The sequence below is a fragment of the Pistacia vera genome, unplaced genomic scaffold (genome assembly GCF_008641045.1).
Source record: "Pistacia vera cultivar Batoury unplaced genomic scaffold, PisVer_v2 Contig30, whole genome shotgun sequence".
NCBI classification, from domain to species: domain Eukaryota; kingdom Viridiplantae; phylum Streptophyta; class Magnoliopsida; order Sapindales; family Anacardiaceae; genus Pistacia; species Pistacia vera.
The window spans coordinates 614236-627747 of NW_022196113.1; the positions used below are offsets into that span (position 1 = coordinate 614236).

The 13512-nt window shown below is 34.3% G+C and overlaps 2 protein-coding genes across 3 annotated transcripts; both read right to left on the reverse strand.

Annotated features, from left to right (window-relative positions):
* Positions 1 to 65: 65 nt before the first annotated feature.
* LOC116135454 lies at positions 66 to 1599 on the reverse strand. The gene is made up of 4 exons (XM_031421162.1): positions 1473 to 1599; positions 1294 to 1385; positions 1153 to 1200; positions 66 to 510 (listed from the first exon to the last, which is right to left on the reverse strand). The coding sequence occupies exons 1-4, from the start codon at positions 1524 to 1526 to the stop codon at positions 399 to 401; spliced, it is 306 nt and encodes a 101-aa protein (XP_031277022.1). The 5' UTR covers positions 1527 to 1599; the 3' UTR covers positions 66 to 398.
* A 373-nt stretch (positions 1600 to 1972) lies between these two features.
* On the reverse strand, positions 1973 to 8571 carry LOC116135452. 2 transcript variants are annotated; one of them, XM_031421160.1, is made up of 10 exons: positions 8285 to 8571; positions 7556 to 7639; positions 6382 to 6739; positions 5685 to 5718; positions 5230 to 5460; positions 3965 to 4054; positions 3247 to 3312; positions 3067 to 3158; positions 2926 to 2973; positions 1973 to 2283 (listed from the first exon to the last, which is right to left on the reverse strand). In XM_031421160.1, exons 3-10 carry the CDS (start codon positions 6708 to 6710, stop codon positions 2172 to 2174), a joined length of 1002 nt encoding a protein of 333 aa, XP_031277020.1. In that variant the 5' UTR covers positions 6711 to 6739; positions 7556 to 7639; positions 8285 to 8571; the 3' UTR covers positions 1973 to 2171. The 2 variants fall into 2 exon arrangements, with proteins under 2 accessions (XP_031277020.1, XP_031277019.1); XM_031421159.1 differs by having other exon boundaries at positions 7552 to 7639; positions 8285 to 8570.
* Positions 8572 to 13512: the final 4941 nt, after the last annotated feature.

Genomic DNA, 13512 nt, shown 5'->3' on the forward strand with positions numbered 1-13512 from the left:
TAATAAACAGACGGCACACTGGCTTTGATGAAACTAACATTTATCACAATGTAGCATGGGGAATTATAGGAAAATCGAACCTATTCAACTTGTCTATTTGCTATTAATCTAAAACGAGTCAACTCTACAAGAGATTCAGACTCTTGGGTGGAAGAAGCAGTTTAAAATCTCTGGGTGAATTCACATGTACATGCATATATACTTAAAACAGAGATATTAACATTACAACATGAAAATAAGTTGAATGTGACAATCCATACATTTGGCATACAACCAATACATGCTTCTTCCAAAACACAACCATCATCAGCAGCGCATCAAGAAGATGCCTGATCTAATCTATCAAAAGCAACCGTTCAGATAATGTGGCAACTGGCAGAGTCCAACTTCTTCTCATGTCAACACCGATAAGAGTCTGGGAAACTTTTTGACAACACAAAGTGCTTCAGCCTAGCCAATGCAGCAAAGACGCCAAAGCAAGGGACATGCAGCAACCCTACCCCAAGATACCTGCTCAGGACAGGAACCCAGTAGGGTAAGAAGCAGTGGGAAACATGGTTTAAATTTTTGGTTGAATTTATCTGATTTCAATTGTTAACAACTAACAGTCACTGAGTTAATGAATACAGGTAGCTGCCACCCTTAGAAACAATCGCCTCTATATTAGAATCTAACGTTAATAAGATATAAACAATGCAAAAAGCTAAAAAGTATAATTTCTTTCAGCTAAGAAAGAACAATATTGTCTCTTTATTTTGTATTTTTACTGGATAGGTGAGGCAATGAACCTTAGAATAAAGTCAGACCCATATTGTGATTTCTGAAAAGGCTACCAGTTTATTAGACAAACTGATGATCATTATCGATTTTACTTTTCAAGTACCATAACCACGAATTCTACTCTCTTATTTTTATTTATTTTTTATTTTTATTTAAGTTCTACAGATATTTGAACACCAACACAAATGAAATACACCGTATTAATGGAGTAAATTTCTTGCATTCGAAAGGTACAAGTATGGGTTAGTTAACAGAAGGAATAGTTTCTTAACCTTCTCTCATACTGGAAGGAGGAGACAGGTGTTTCCACAAAGATTCAGAAGGTGATATAGTCATAAATCAAATTTGAATCAGTAGTGATCGTTCACTTACCATATTGGAGCCCAGGGTGATGATAAGTCGAGAAATGCATATGGCCACCTGTATAAAGGAGTATCATCATTATAAACCAAAATTAATTTTCTTTTATGTAAATAAAACAAATAAAATAATCACTTAAAAAGTACACTTTACCAAAGGTTAGAACAAGCATGGATGATCCATTGGAAAATGACAAATGTACACGTCCATAAGATATAATATGCAATTCGAAACAGAGGAAACCTCTGAAGCAGAAAAAAAAAAAAATCTGTAAATATTAAGAAGGAATAAAAAATCAAAAGCCTCTGAAAACATCAATGATATCAACATACCAAGTCATTTAAAATGACGTCACCCACGAGGACAACAGCATTGACTGAGTGCATAGAAATAACAATCTGCAGTTAAAAAGGTTGACACAGTTATCAACTGAAAGGGACTTTTAGTTAAAAAGGAAAGCAATTCAATGCATGATGCAAGAATAAAGAATGATGATTGTAACATATTAATAACCCTGCTAGGTTGCAGTCTTCTTTCACAGCCTAACTTTCTTGACTGAAATAAGAAAATGAATATCTTTAAAAATATAGAAAATTAAATTCTGAATTACTTATTTCCGAATAGTGGTTTACTAGTTCAATAACTNGCACACTGGCTTTGATGAAACTAACATTTATCACAATGTAGCATGGGGAATTATAGGAAAATCGAACCTATTCAACTTGTCTATTTGCTATTAATCTAAAAAGAGTCAACTCTACAAGAGATTCAGACTCTTGGGTGGAAGAAGCAGTTTAAAATCTCTGGGTGAATCCACATGTACATGCATATATACTTAAAACAGAGATATTAACATTACAACATGAAAATAAGTTGAATGTGACAATCCATACATTTGGCATACAACCAATACATGCTTCTTCCAAAACACAACCATCATCAGCAGCGCATCAAGAAGATGCCTGATTTAATCTATCAAAAGCAACCGTTCAGATAATGTGGCAACTGGCAGAGTCCAACTTCTTCTCATGTCAACACCGGTAAGAGTCTGGGAAACTTTTTGACAACACAAAGTGCTTCAGCCTAACCAATGCAGCAAAGACGCCAAAGCAAGGGACATGCAGCAACCCTACCCCAAGATACCTGCTCAGGACAGGAACCCAGTAGGGTAAGAAGCAGTGGGAAACATGGTTTAAATTTTTGGTTGAATTTATCTGATTTCAATTGTTAACAACTAACAGTCACTGAGTTAATGAATACAGGTAGCTGCCACCCTTAGAAACAATCGCCTCTATATTAGAATCTAACGTTAATAAGATATAAACAATGCAAAAAGCTAAAAAGTATAATTTCTTTCAGCTAAGAAAGAACAATATTGTCTCTTTATTTTGTATTTTTACTGGATAGGTGAGGCAATGAACCTTAGAATAAAGTCAGACCCATATTGTGATTTCTGAAAAGGCTACCAGTTTATTAGACAAACTGATGATCATTATCGATTTTACTTTTCAAGTACCATAACCACGAATTCTACTCTCTTATTTTTATTTATTTTTTATTTTTATTTAAGTTCTACAGATATTTGAACACCAACACAAATGAAATACACCGTATTAATGGAGTAAATTTCTTGCATTCGAAAGGTGCAAGTATGGGTTAGTTAACAGAAGGAATAGTTTCTTAACCTTCTCTCATACTGGAAGGAGGAGACAGGTGTTTCCACAAAGATTCAGAAGGTGATATAGTCATAAATCAAATTTGAATCAGTAGTGATCGTTCACTTACCATACTGGAGCCCAGGGTGATGATAAGTCGAGAAATGCATATGGCCACCTGTATAAAGGAGTATCATCATTATAAACCAAAATTAATTTTCTTTTATGTAAATAAAACAAATAAAATAATCACTTAAAAAGTACACTTTACCAAAGGTTAGAACAAGCATGGATGATCCATTGGAAAATGACAAATGTACACGTCCATAAGATATAATATGCAATTCGAAACAGAGGAAACCTCTGAAGCAGAAAAAAAAAAAAAATCTGTAAATATTAAGAAGGAATAAAAAATCAAAAGCCTCTGAAAACATCAATGATATCAACATACCAAGTCATTTAAAATGACGTCACCCACGAGGACAACAGCATTGACTGAGTGCATAGAAATAACAATCTGCAGTTAAAAAGGTTGACACAGTTATCAACTGAAAGGGACTTTTAGTTAAAAAGGAAAGCAATTCAATGCATGATGCAAGAATAAAGAATGATGATTGTAACATATTAATAACCCTGCTAGGTTGCAGTCTTCTTTCACAGCCTAACTTTCTTGACTGAAATAAGAAAATGAATATCTTTAAAAATATAGAAAATTAAATTCTGAATTACTTATTTCCGAATAGTGGTTTACTAGTTCAATAACTGGAGTAACATAATATGTGTAGAGATAGTTAATGTAGACAATACATTTTCACATGGGTTTAAGACTTGGTTAAAGGAAGAATTTACTCCATATTCAGCCACCAAGATCTTCTCTAAAGGCACTGTATTTTGAGTTTCATTCCTGGGATTAGATATGAAGTTTGGAGGGCATTTTACAGCTAATGAAACTAACTAAACCGTCCTGTGATTTATGATTACCTTTCAAGAAATATGATGGCCCAAATTGTTTTCAAATAACAATACAGTTATTTTGGTTATTCAACATGGCATTAGTTTGCAACATTGCAATCAATGAGAGAACAAAGAGTTTAGACTACATGCATAGCTAAATAAGGAGTACAGCAGAAAGAAGAAAACAAGCAAATGGGTTTATAGGTAGTACTTACCAAATTCAGACCAATATCAGTTGGTAATAGAAATGGATAAAGAACGAGCCAAAATACAATATCAGTAAGAATTACAGCTCCGGCACACATCTGTTAATAGAACAAATGAGAAAGAACTTTCATGAGCTTAAATCTGATATATTGATAAAAAAACCACTTGAAATATGGTTTTTCCAGTCACAAGCATGCAGAAGGGGGCAGCCAACAAAATAACTGAAATCACTTGGTAATCAATCAAGAACCAAAAGGTCAGGGGTTCAAGTTATCTTGACTAACACTATACATAAAAACTATGTATCCTAACTCTTGATTCTTTCTTGTCACACCATGCATCCTATTAATTACATCGACTTTTTAATTTTTACATTTCCACTAGCTGTGTGCTACATCAGTTTGTGTAGATATTGAATATTATATCCCACATGTAAGGCTTGACAGCAATCCCAGTTTAGAATCTAGTCAAAACACAAAAAATGCAAGAGATACCTGGTTTCAAACCGAAATGTAAAGATACATGCATATAGCCATTATGGATAAGAATATATGGGGTTGATATCACCCACATTAGCAATTTTTAAACTTATAAGGACTAATGGAGAAAAGCCACTGAAGTGTTAGCCCCATCCAGAGAAATTTTACAACTTACATCTGAAATATGATATAAAACCACTTAAAACAAGGTTCCTTTGGTATGACAAAAAAGAGCATGTAGAAAGATAGTAAGAAAGATTTCCAGTTTTAAAATAAAATATATAAGATCAATGCACCATAGCCACCATGGATTTGAATTTATTTGATGTCACGCCATTAGAAGATTTTATACTTAAAAGAACTAACAGAAAAAAAAAAATCATTAGAATGTTGGCCCTAGCCTCTCAAGTACATGCATGTCAGCAGGTCTGCAATCAGAGCATTCTTCACTTCCTTAATTACCAATACAAATTCATGAAAAGTTCACGGCACTTTCTTGTTGCACAAAGTACTACAAGTGCTGTGTCCTTGTGAAACCAAAATAAGGCCAACACAGCTTAAAATAACTACAGACAAGGTAACCCTAATCTCACTGCTATTTTGCCAAATTATTTCTGTTTTATGCCATCAAGCAAAATTATGAAGCGGATAGAAATTGAAGTCCTGGTAGGTTTTGACAACAAAATACATAAAGTTTACAAGAAAAGTTCGTAAAGGTTGTCTTTTGAGCTATGAATAAGTATGTGCAGGTACAGTTGTGATTGCCTCCTTACAGTTGTTAGGAGAAGACTTACCTGAAAAATAATTTGAAAGGCATAGCCCCATACACCAGCAGTCTTACGAGTGCAAGGTTCTGCAAGGGTGTTAGAACCTTTGGAAGTATTGGGTACATCTGCAGTTTCCTTGAGCATGGGAGGTATGTAGTGGTGTTGTTCTGCATCTATGCTTGGAAGATAAGACCCATCATCATCAACTCTGCTGTGGGATTTGCATAATAATCCATATATGGACATTGAGGATCCAAGCTACAACAAAAAAGCTGACAGCATGAACAATTTATGCAGAAAGACATTCATGTAATTCAAAAACATAGGTTACGTTAATTCAAGAACCGAGTAAAAGTTAGAAACATTGTTGGTGGTCTACCAATTTCTGACAATCAGAATTTGTTTTTTTTTTTTTTTTAAATACAGCTAAATCTCTATCAAATTTCAATATAATGTATAACTAGATCTGATGTGAGACATACCCCGAAATAGATTGTGACCAGAGCAAAAGTCCACCTGTGCAGCATAATGAAAGAAAAAAAATCACAAACCGAACTCTCAGCAAAAGCAACATTCATTTTTCTTTGGAGTCAGGAAGAAACTGAGATAGCATCTCTTAGTTACAAACAACCAGATGAATTCTTCATTTCCTTCTCCCTCTCTTTATTTCAGGACTTCAGTGAGGTACTCAAAAACCTCTTATTGTAAATGCATCCATAAAAATTAAAGTTGACAATATACTCTCTCTCTCTCTCTCTCTCTCTCTCTCTATATATATATATATATATATATATAGAAATTCACAGATCCCAACCTAAAATGTGGATTTCAAATTCACTTCTTAACACATGAGTGTATGAGGTAATTCTTGGCGTCATGGACTGCTATAGAAGTTTGCAAAATTTTATCTTTTTCATCGAAGTGAGTTCACTACAAGAGACATGATTTGGCATACTCCTATCAACTCCTAGCGCCATGAGTTTACTCATCCACTCACGAGTCAAGGTGTGGATTTTTAGAAAAATGCAAACATCCATAGAAGAGGGCTCATTCATGAGTGCATGAGTTGATATATATGTCTGGCTCTTACGAACAGCCTAAGGAAAATTCTATTACAAAGGGGGCTCTTGAAGTATCTACAGATTATAAAGACTAACTACGTAAAAATAGACAACTTACTGAGTGTAAAAGAAAAATATATCAACACCTCCAGCAGCAGTGACAATGTTGGCAGTGATCAACGCAAAAAGAACTGTGAAAGCAATCACTCTATAAAGAAGCAACCAAGCAGGATGGATACATGTAAGACATGTGTTCCAAGCTTGGTCCTCATACAATGACCCAACTGTTTCTTCCTTGTTTCCTCTCCTGTCAGATTTTGATTTCTTGGAGCCTTCATATTTCCATATTATAACGGATGCTGAAACGATGGCGAATAAGATCCATAAAGCACAGAGGAAAACCCTTGAATTCAACCAGTAACTTAAAGAGGTTGTATCTTCAGTCATGACAGGCTACCGAGTATGCCTTGAAGATCCTGTTAAGAAGCCCAATATATTACTTTTACTGACTGCACCATTCATTGAATTCTCAGTTTTATATCCTTAAACTCAATTTTGTAAAAGTAATGGATAGTTTCTAAAATGAAGATGAATTATGAGGACAAGAGCTCCAAAATAACAATAATAATGAACTAACATAATATAAAATGAATCACTTGAAATTTATTTAATTGAAGAAAGGCGTATACAATTGATGTCCAAGTGTCCAAGGACACACAAAAGAACAAAAAGGAAAAATGAACTATTCAAACAATATGCATATTCTTTATGAGAAGAAAGGAAATTTTGAACGCAAGAAAGTCTTAAAAGGCTTAGTTTGTTTTACAATTTGAACTGAAATCTTCACACAATTGAGACCCAAAATCCAAACTGCGAGGTCAGGTGAGTGGTGTTTTACTATTCGAACTAAAATCTTCACACAATTGAGGCTCAAAAATGCAAGCTGTGAGCTCAAGTGAACGTTGTTTTACTATGTGAACTAAAATCTTCACACAACTGAGGCCCAAAATCCAAACTGCGAGGTCAAGTGAGCTTTCCAATTAGTTCATAGTAACAGGACAGGAATTCAAAGAAAAAAACTTTATATATATATAAAATAAAAGGAAAGTTAGTTGAGAAATAAAAACTTCAATCACAATCTCTATTCATGCATGAAAACTGACTAATGAAACCATAATTCTACAATACAAGAACAACGAGTAACATAGACATATCAATACATACAAATGGAGTGTCCACTGAAGAGGCGATCAGATTAAATAGAAATAAAAGGATCGAATATTCTTACTCACTCACTGCTTCGCACCAGTGAAACACAATTAATGAATCAAAGGTGACTCCACGTAAAAGCAAATGCTTTGCAGCTTCTTCCAAACCTTGAAGAGATAAAGAGAGGTTAGTGTGTAGTTACAGCTACGCCTGTGGCCTTTGTCGTCTTTATCTGATCTATCTAACAATTTTAGAAAATAGAGAAACTGAAAAGAGTGTAAAATTGGCCACAAACCACGACTTTTTCGTGGGCAACTGATTTCACATTTATTTTCTTTTTTTAATTCTCAACTTTAGAAGGGATGACAATTGCTTTACGCCTTTAGCTTATCAAGTTTATAATATTATAAGAATAAATAAAACGATTCTATGCACGCATTATTATTTTTTATTAATTTCCAAAGAGGTCAAAATAAAGTAACATAAACATACATGCTTTATAATAGTTTAACCAATTCTCAGCAAACGGTCAATTGTCTTATTCGCCAATTTTAGCTCTATGAATAGCCATTAAGCAATAATATATTGAGGTCCTAGTTAGCTGAAGATCCACAGAGAAGGATGTAGCTAGTTAGATAATTCTATATATAGTGGGATAATCTTCTCCAATTTTTCAGTATACGAGTTTTAAGATTCTCAGAAGAAATTCGTTTCGAGAGTTGTTACTAAATTACTCATAGGTATCTTAGCTCATATAGAAAACATTGCTTTAAACAACAACGTGATAGAAATCAGAAAGCAAGAATCCTAACCTTTGAGTAAGCCAGCAAATTGATTCACTTTCTCTGGAGATTAAGAAAATGGGTTCTGCAGAAACAGTGAAGAAGAGGAAGTTTATGAACGTTTGAGGAAATTATAGTATACAAGTGGATAATATTAGCGAAATGGGATTTTAAAGTAGTAAAATTTTAGAGGAGAGTGTTTTTGAGAAGATTTATTTGTGTGAAAATGACGTCGCCAATTCCAAATAGAAACCCTTGCCGTTCTTAACTACCCAACAAATGAGAGTTTCGAAACTACTATTCCCAATATTATATTCGACTCTGAAGTCTGAACGGCTAATAGATCCCGAACATCGGGTTAGTTCAGTTTATTTAGTGCTCCCAATAAGAGGTGGAACAAATGGATTGGGTTAATCCGGCCCGTAATGAAGAGGGTTAAATCTGGACAGTCAATAAGGTAGGCCGGGTTGAACCCAATCCGGTAGCAACTCCTGATGGGCCGGATTGCAAAACAGCAACCCGTCGACCCGTGCGTTGGCCGAAAAATAAATTAAAAAAATTGAAAATTTTATTTATTTTTTTAAATTACTTTTTTACCCCTGAAATATAGCCATTTTATAGCCGTTGAAGGGTATTTTTCATCATTTTCTTTTCCCCTTTTTTAATATAAATTGGCCTTAAACTCTCACATTTTTCTCACAACTCAATTTCTCTCATATTCTCTAATCTCTAATATCTCAATTATTCATTTATTCTCTTAATCTCTTGTTGTCAATTTGCTCATATTTTAAGTTTTATTAGTTTTTACAATGTTTAATTCATATTTCCAATTTTCCAATTTTCCAAATTCCAAATTCCAAATTCCAATTTTCAATTTTCAATTTCCAATTCTCTTTCTTTAATTTTTATTTATTCTACATCAAATTTTTTTTTTCAATTACAATGGATAGATATTTCTCTATCATAAATTACAATGATGAAGAAAACTACTATCCTAGTCCTAGTCCCGCTGATTTTACTAACATAAATGCAGGAGGAGATTCAAATAGTCCCGCTTTCCCATTCTCAGAATCCGATACACCTCAAAATATGCCCCCGATTCCAACAGCTCCCGATGGTTTTAGAAGTCGTCCTCGTAATCGTCGTCTCGTCCAACATCATCTCAAGCTGAGACAGGTTCATCAACTACCGTCGAAACCAAAGACAGACACACATCAAACGTTTGGGTGCATTTCGACAAGTTTTACGAGACAGAAAATGACGTTCAAGTCAAGAAAGTGAGATGCAAATACTATGAAAATATTTATAAAGCTGATTCAGGTAATGGTACTAGTACTTTAAAAAGGAATGCTAATAAACATATTAATCAACATGGAAATAGAGAAAGCAATCAAACTAAAATAACTAATATGGGTACTACTTAACTTTATAATTTTGATGTATATAGGAAACAGTTAGCTTTATATATTGCTGCAACTGATCAACCTATTAATATGGCTGAAGATAAATATTTTGAAAGATTTGTTCAAAATTCATTTTTTCCAAGATTTAAAAGTTATTCTAAAACTGCAATTGGAAATGATTTAATAAAATTGTTTAGAAAAATGAAATTAGAATTAAAAAATAAAATACATAGTTGTCATGTTAGTCTGACTCTAACTGCCGATATTTGGAATGGTAGAGCTGAACAAGATTATATTTGTGCGACTAGTCATTATTTTGATAATGAATTTAAATTAAATAAATCTTTATTATGATTTAGATTAATGGATGTGGATCATAGTGGTTAACAAATTTATAATAAAATTGTTGAAGTTTTAGAAGATTATAATGTTCTTGATAAAGTGATAAGTATAACTTTAGATAATGCAAGTGCTAATACTATAGCTATAGATTTTTTTAAAAGTAATTATCGTTTGTATAACAGTTTGAAGTTTTTTCATCAACGTTGTGCATGTCAAATTATTAATTTAATTGTGAAAAGTGGTATGAAAACAATTAAAAAAAATATTAATAGAATTAGAGCTTCTTTAGCTTGGATTACTAGTAGTAATAAAAGAAATGCTGAATTTCAAGACGTTTGTATAAAATCAAATATGTCTCCTAGAACTTTTGCATTAGACGTGCCTGTTAGATGAAATAGTACTTATTTAATGCTTGATTCATGCTTACCTTATGCTAATATAATTAGTTATTTTGTAGCAAATAATAGAGGTCCTCATTTTTGGTAAAAAATGATTGGCAAATAGCTAAAGTATTTCATTCTTTTCTTAAAATTTTTTACCAATCCACTTTACAACTTTTGGGTGTGTATTATCTTACTAGTCCATTGGTAATACATACAATTATAAAAATTTCCGAGTTATTTATAAAAAACAAAGACAATGAAATTTTAAAGGCACCAATTAAGGCAATGGAATTTTTTTTTTTAAATATTGGGAACTCATTCCTTTTCTTTATTGTTGAGGTGCTATATTTGATCCTAGAATTAAATTAGCAGGTTTATAAAATGGTTTTGACAATTTATGTGAAAATTTACAAACCGAAGTATATGCCAATCAAATAGGAGAGGTAAAAAATAGACTTTTCGAAGTATATTTCCAATAAGAAAAAAGGTATGGAAACCCGCAAAGAAGAGAAACATCCAGGGAAGCTGCATCAGAAGAAACAAATGAAGACTTCTACTCTTGGGGTGCACTGAATAGGCCGAAGAGGACCCGAATCTGAAGCACAACCTCCTCTTCAGAAGCCCTGTAACACCTTCTTTTTCTTACTAATATACTCAGACACATACAGACATAGTATATGAAATATAGTTGGGCCCAAAATTTTTCTTTTATTTATAAAACATAATTCTTTACATATACAAAAGTAGTATACACTAAACTTATACACAAAGGACAGTGGTGCCTTTTCTCTCCGCTCTGTGACGTTCATCCGACCGCCGCTTACCTATTTCTTGCAAAACATGGAAAAACAATAGGGTGAGCACAAAAAGGCTCAGTAGGTAAATCCTCTACTACTTATCCCCGCAACTTATTCTTGGTTCTTTCCTTACTCTAATCTTACTCTTCTTCATTCTTTCTTTTTCTTTTCTTTCTCTGTTTCTAGTTCTCCCTGTTCTTTTCTTTCTTTCTTTCTAATTCTTTCTATTCTTACTCACCATGACGAACATCATGGTAAAATGCATGAATGCAATGCACTCACAATAATGCATAGAAATGTATTTTCTTTCTTACTCAAGCTATTCTTTTCTTTTCTTTTCTTTTCTTGTATGCTTGAGTTTTCTCATTCTTATTCTTATTCTTATGCCGATCGGACTCGGTTGATGCATAGATTCGGAACTCTGGTCATGTGAGCAAGTACAGTCCTCATTTACATGCACTCTTACGAACTGTACAATTTCTTTCTTATTCTTGTGCCACTCAATTAAGGTGACATGCATGTAGGACTTTCTTCTTAGTACAACCCTCATCCACATAAACTCTTACGGGTCGTACAATTTCTTTCTTCTTCTTATGCCACTCAATTAAGGTGACGTGTATGTGGGACTTTCTTCTTATCACTCATGAGTTCCCCCATCACAACAACCTATTCTTTTCTTTTCTCTAGCACCCTCTTTCTTTAATTCTTTAGTGCTATTTATTTGTCCCGACTCACAAGTCAAAAAGAGTTAATAGAAGAATTGTATAAAGAGCAGATTGAGGTCTTACCAGGAGGGATTAGTAGATTAGAGGTTCAGTCTACCTTACTGGAAGAGATTAAAGAAAAGCAAGTAACTAATGAGTGGTGTCAGAAGATAGTTCGGTTAGTGCATGAAGGCAAGACACCAGAATTCCTTTTGTCAGGTGGTGTCCTTCGTTTCAGGAATCGGTTGTGTATTCCTCAAGACGATGAGTTAAAGAAGAGAATTCTTGCAGAGGCTCATGACACCCCATACACTGCTCATCCTGGAGTAACCAAAATGTATCAAAATTCAAAGAAAGGCTATTGGTGGCCAGGTATGAAGAAAGATATTGCAGCTTTTGTAGCTAAGTGCCTGGTTTGTCAACAAGTAAAAGCAGAACATCAACAACCGTCAGGGTTGCTTCAGCCACTCAGTATTCCTGAATGGAAGTGGGAGCGTATTTCGTTGGATTTTATTACAGGTCTCCCTAGAGTACAAAAAGGGTATAATGCTATATAGGTAGTTATGGATAGATTGACCAAATCAGCCCATTTTCTTCCAGTAAAGGAGAGTACCACCTCAGATCAATTAGCCTAGATTTATGTTAAAGAGATAGTGAGATTGCATGGAGTACCCAAGATTAAAGAGATAGTGAGATTGCACGGAGTACCCAAGACAATCGTATCAGACAGAGATTCCAGATTTGTGTCAGCTTTCTGGACAAGTTTACAAAGGAACTTGGGTACCAGGTTGGCTTTCAGTACCGCCTATCATCCTCAGACAGATGGCCAGACAGAGAGAACGAACCAAGTCCTTGAGGATATGTTAAGAGCATGCTGTATGAATTATAGAGTATCATGGCATAAGTTGTTGCTCTTAGTGGAGTTTGCTTACAATAATAGCTACCAGTCTATAATTAAGCTGGCGTCTTACGAGGCCTTGTACGGTAGACGGTGTAGATCTCCACTGTGTTGGGACAAGATAGGCGAGAAAGATGAGTTAAGTTCAGCTCTTGGGCCAGAAGTAACTCAGAAAATGATTAATGATGTCAAATTGATCAGAAATAGAATGAAGCAAGCCCAAGATCAACAGAAAAATTACGCCAACTTGAAGAGAAAAGATGTGGAGTTTGAAGTGGGTAAAGTGACCATTCTACCCCTAATTAGCAAGAAAAGTGGGGAGTAAAATGCAAGGAAATTTCATGGAGAATATTTTAGAATGGGGGTGAATTTGTAAAGAATTAAAGGATAAGGATGAAATTTCAAGAAAATGTAAGGGTAAAATCGGAAAGAAGGCTTAGTTTTTTCTTGAAACTTTACCAGAAAAATCTGTCGGCTCTTCGCCACGGCGAAGAAATCCAGAGCATCCGTCGCCGCGGTGAAACTCCTTCTTCGCCGTGGCGAAGTCTGCACTTCCAAAAATCCGCAAGACTTCACCAAATTCAGGACATCCAGACCATTCTAACTACTTAAATAACATGTCCATTTAACTTAGGTCAATAAACAACATTTGAAAAAACCAAATGAATATGAGACAAGGATGTACCTCAAAGTGGATGTTACAAGCTCCACCACCAACAACAACAACAACT

Excerpts from the sequence above, each read along its gene's own strand:
- LOC116135452 (XM_031421160.1), bottom strand. The coding sequence starts at position 6,710 with ATGACTGAAGATACAACCTCTTTAAGTTACTGGTTGAATTCAAGGGTT. Across the intron at positions 5,461-5,684 it reads TGGTCACAATCTATTTCGGG|CTTGGATCCTCAATGTCCAT; the intron begins GTATGTCTCACA and ends TTTTTGTTGTAG. Across the intron at positions 4,055-5,229 it reads CCTTTCAAATTATTTTTCAG|ATGTGTGCCGGAGCTGTAAT; the intron begins GTAAGTCTTCTC and ends TTCTATTAACAG.
- LOC116135454 (XM_031421162.1), bottom strand. The coding sequence starts at position 1,526 with ATGCACTCAGTCAATGCTGTTGTCCTCGTGGGTGACGTCATTTTAAAT. Across the intron at positions 1,201-1,293 it reads CATGCTTGTTCTAACCTTTG|GTGGCCATATGCATTTCTCG; the intron begins GTAAAGTGTACT and ends TCCTTTATACAG. Across the intron at positions 511-1,152 it reads TCACCCTGGGCTCCAATATG|GTATCTTGGGGTAGGGTTGC; the intron begins GTAAGTGAACGA and ends TGTCCTGAGCAG.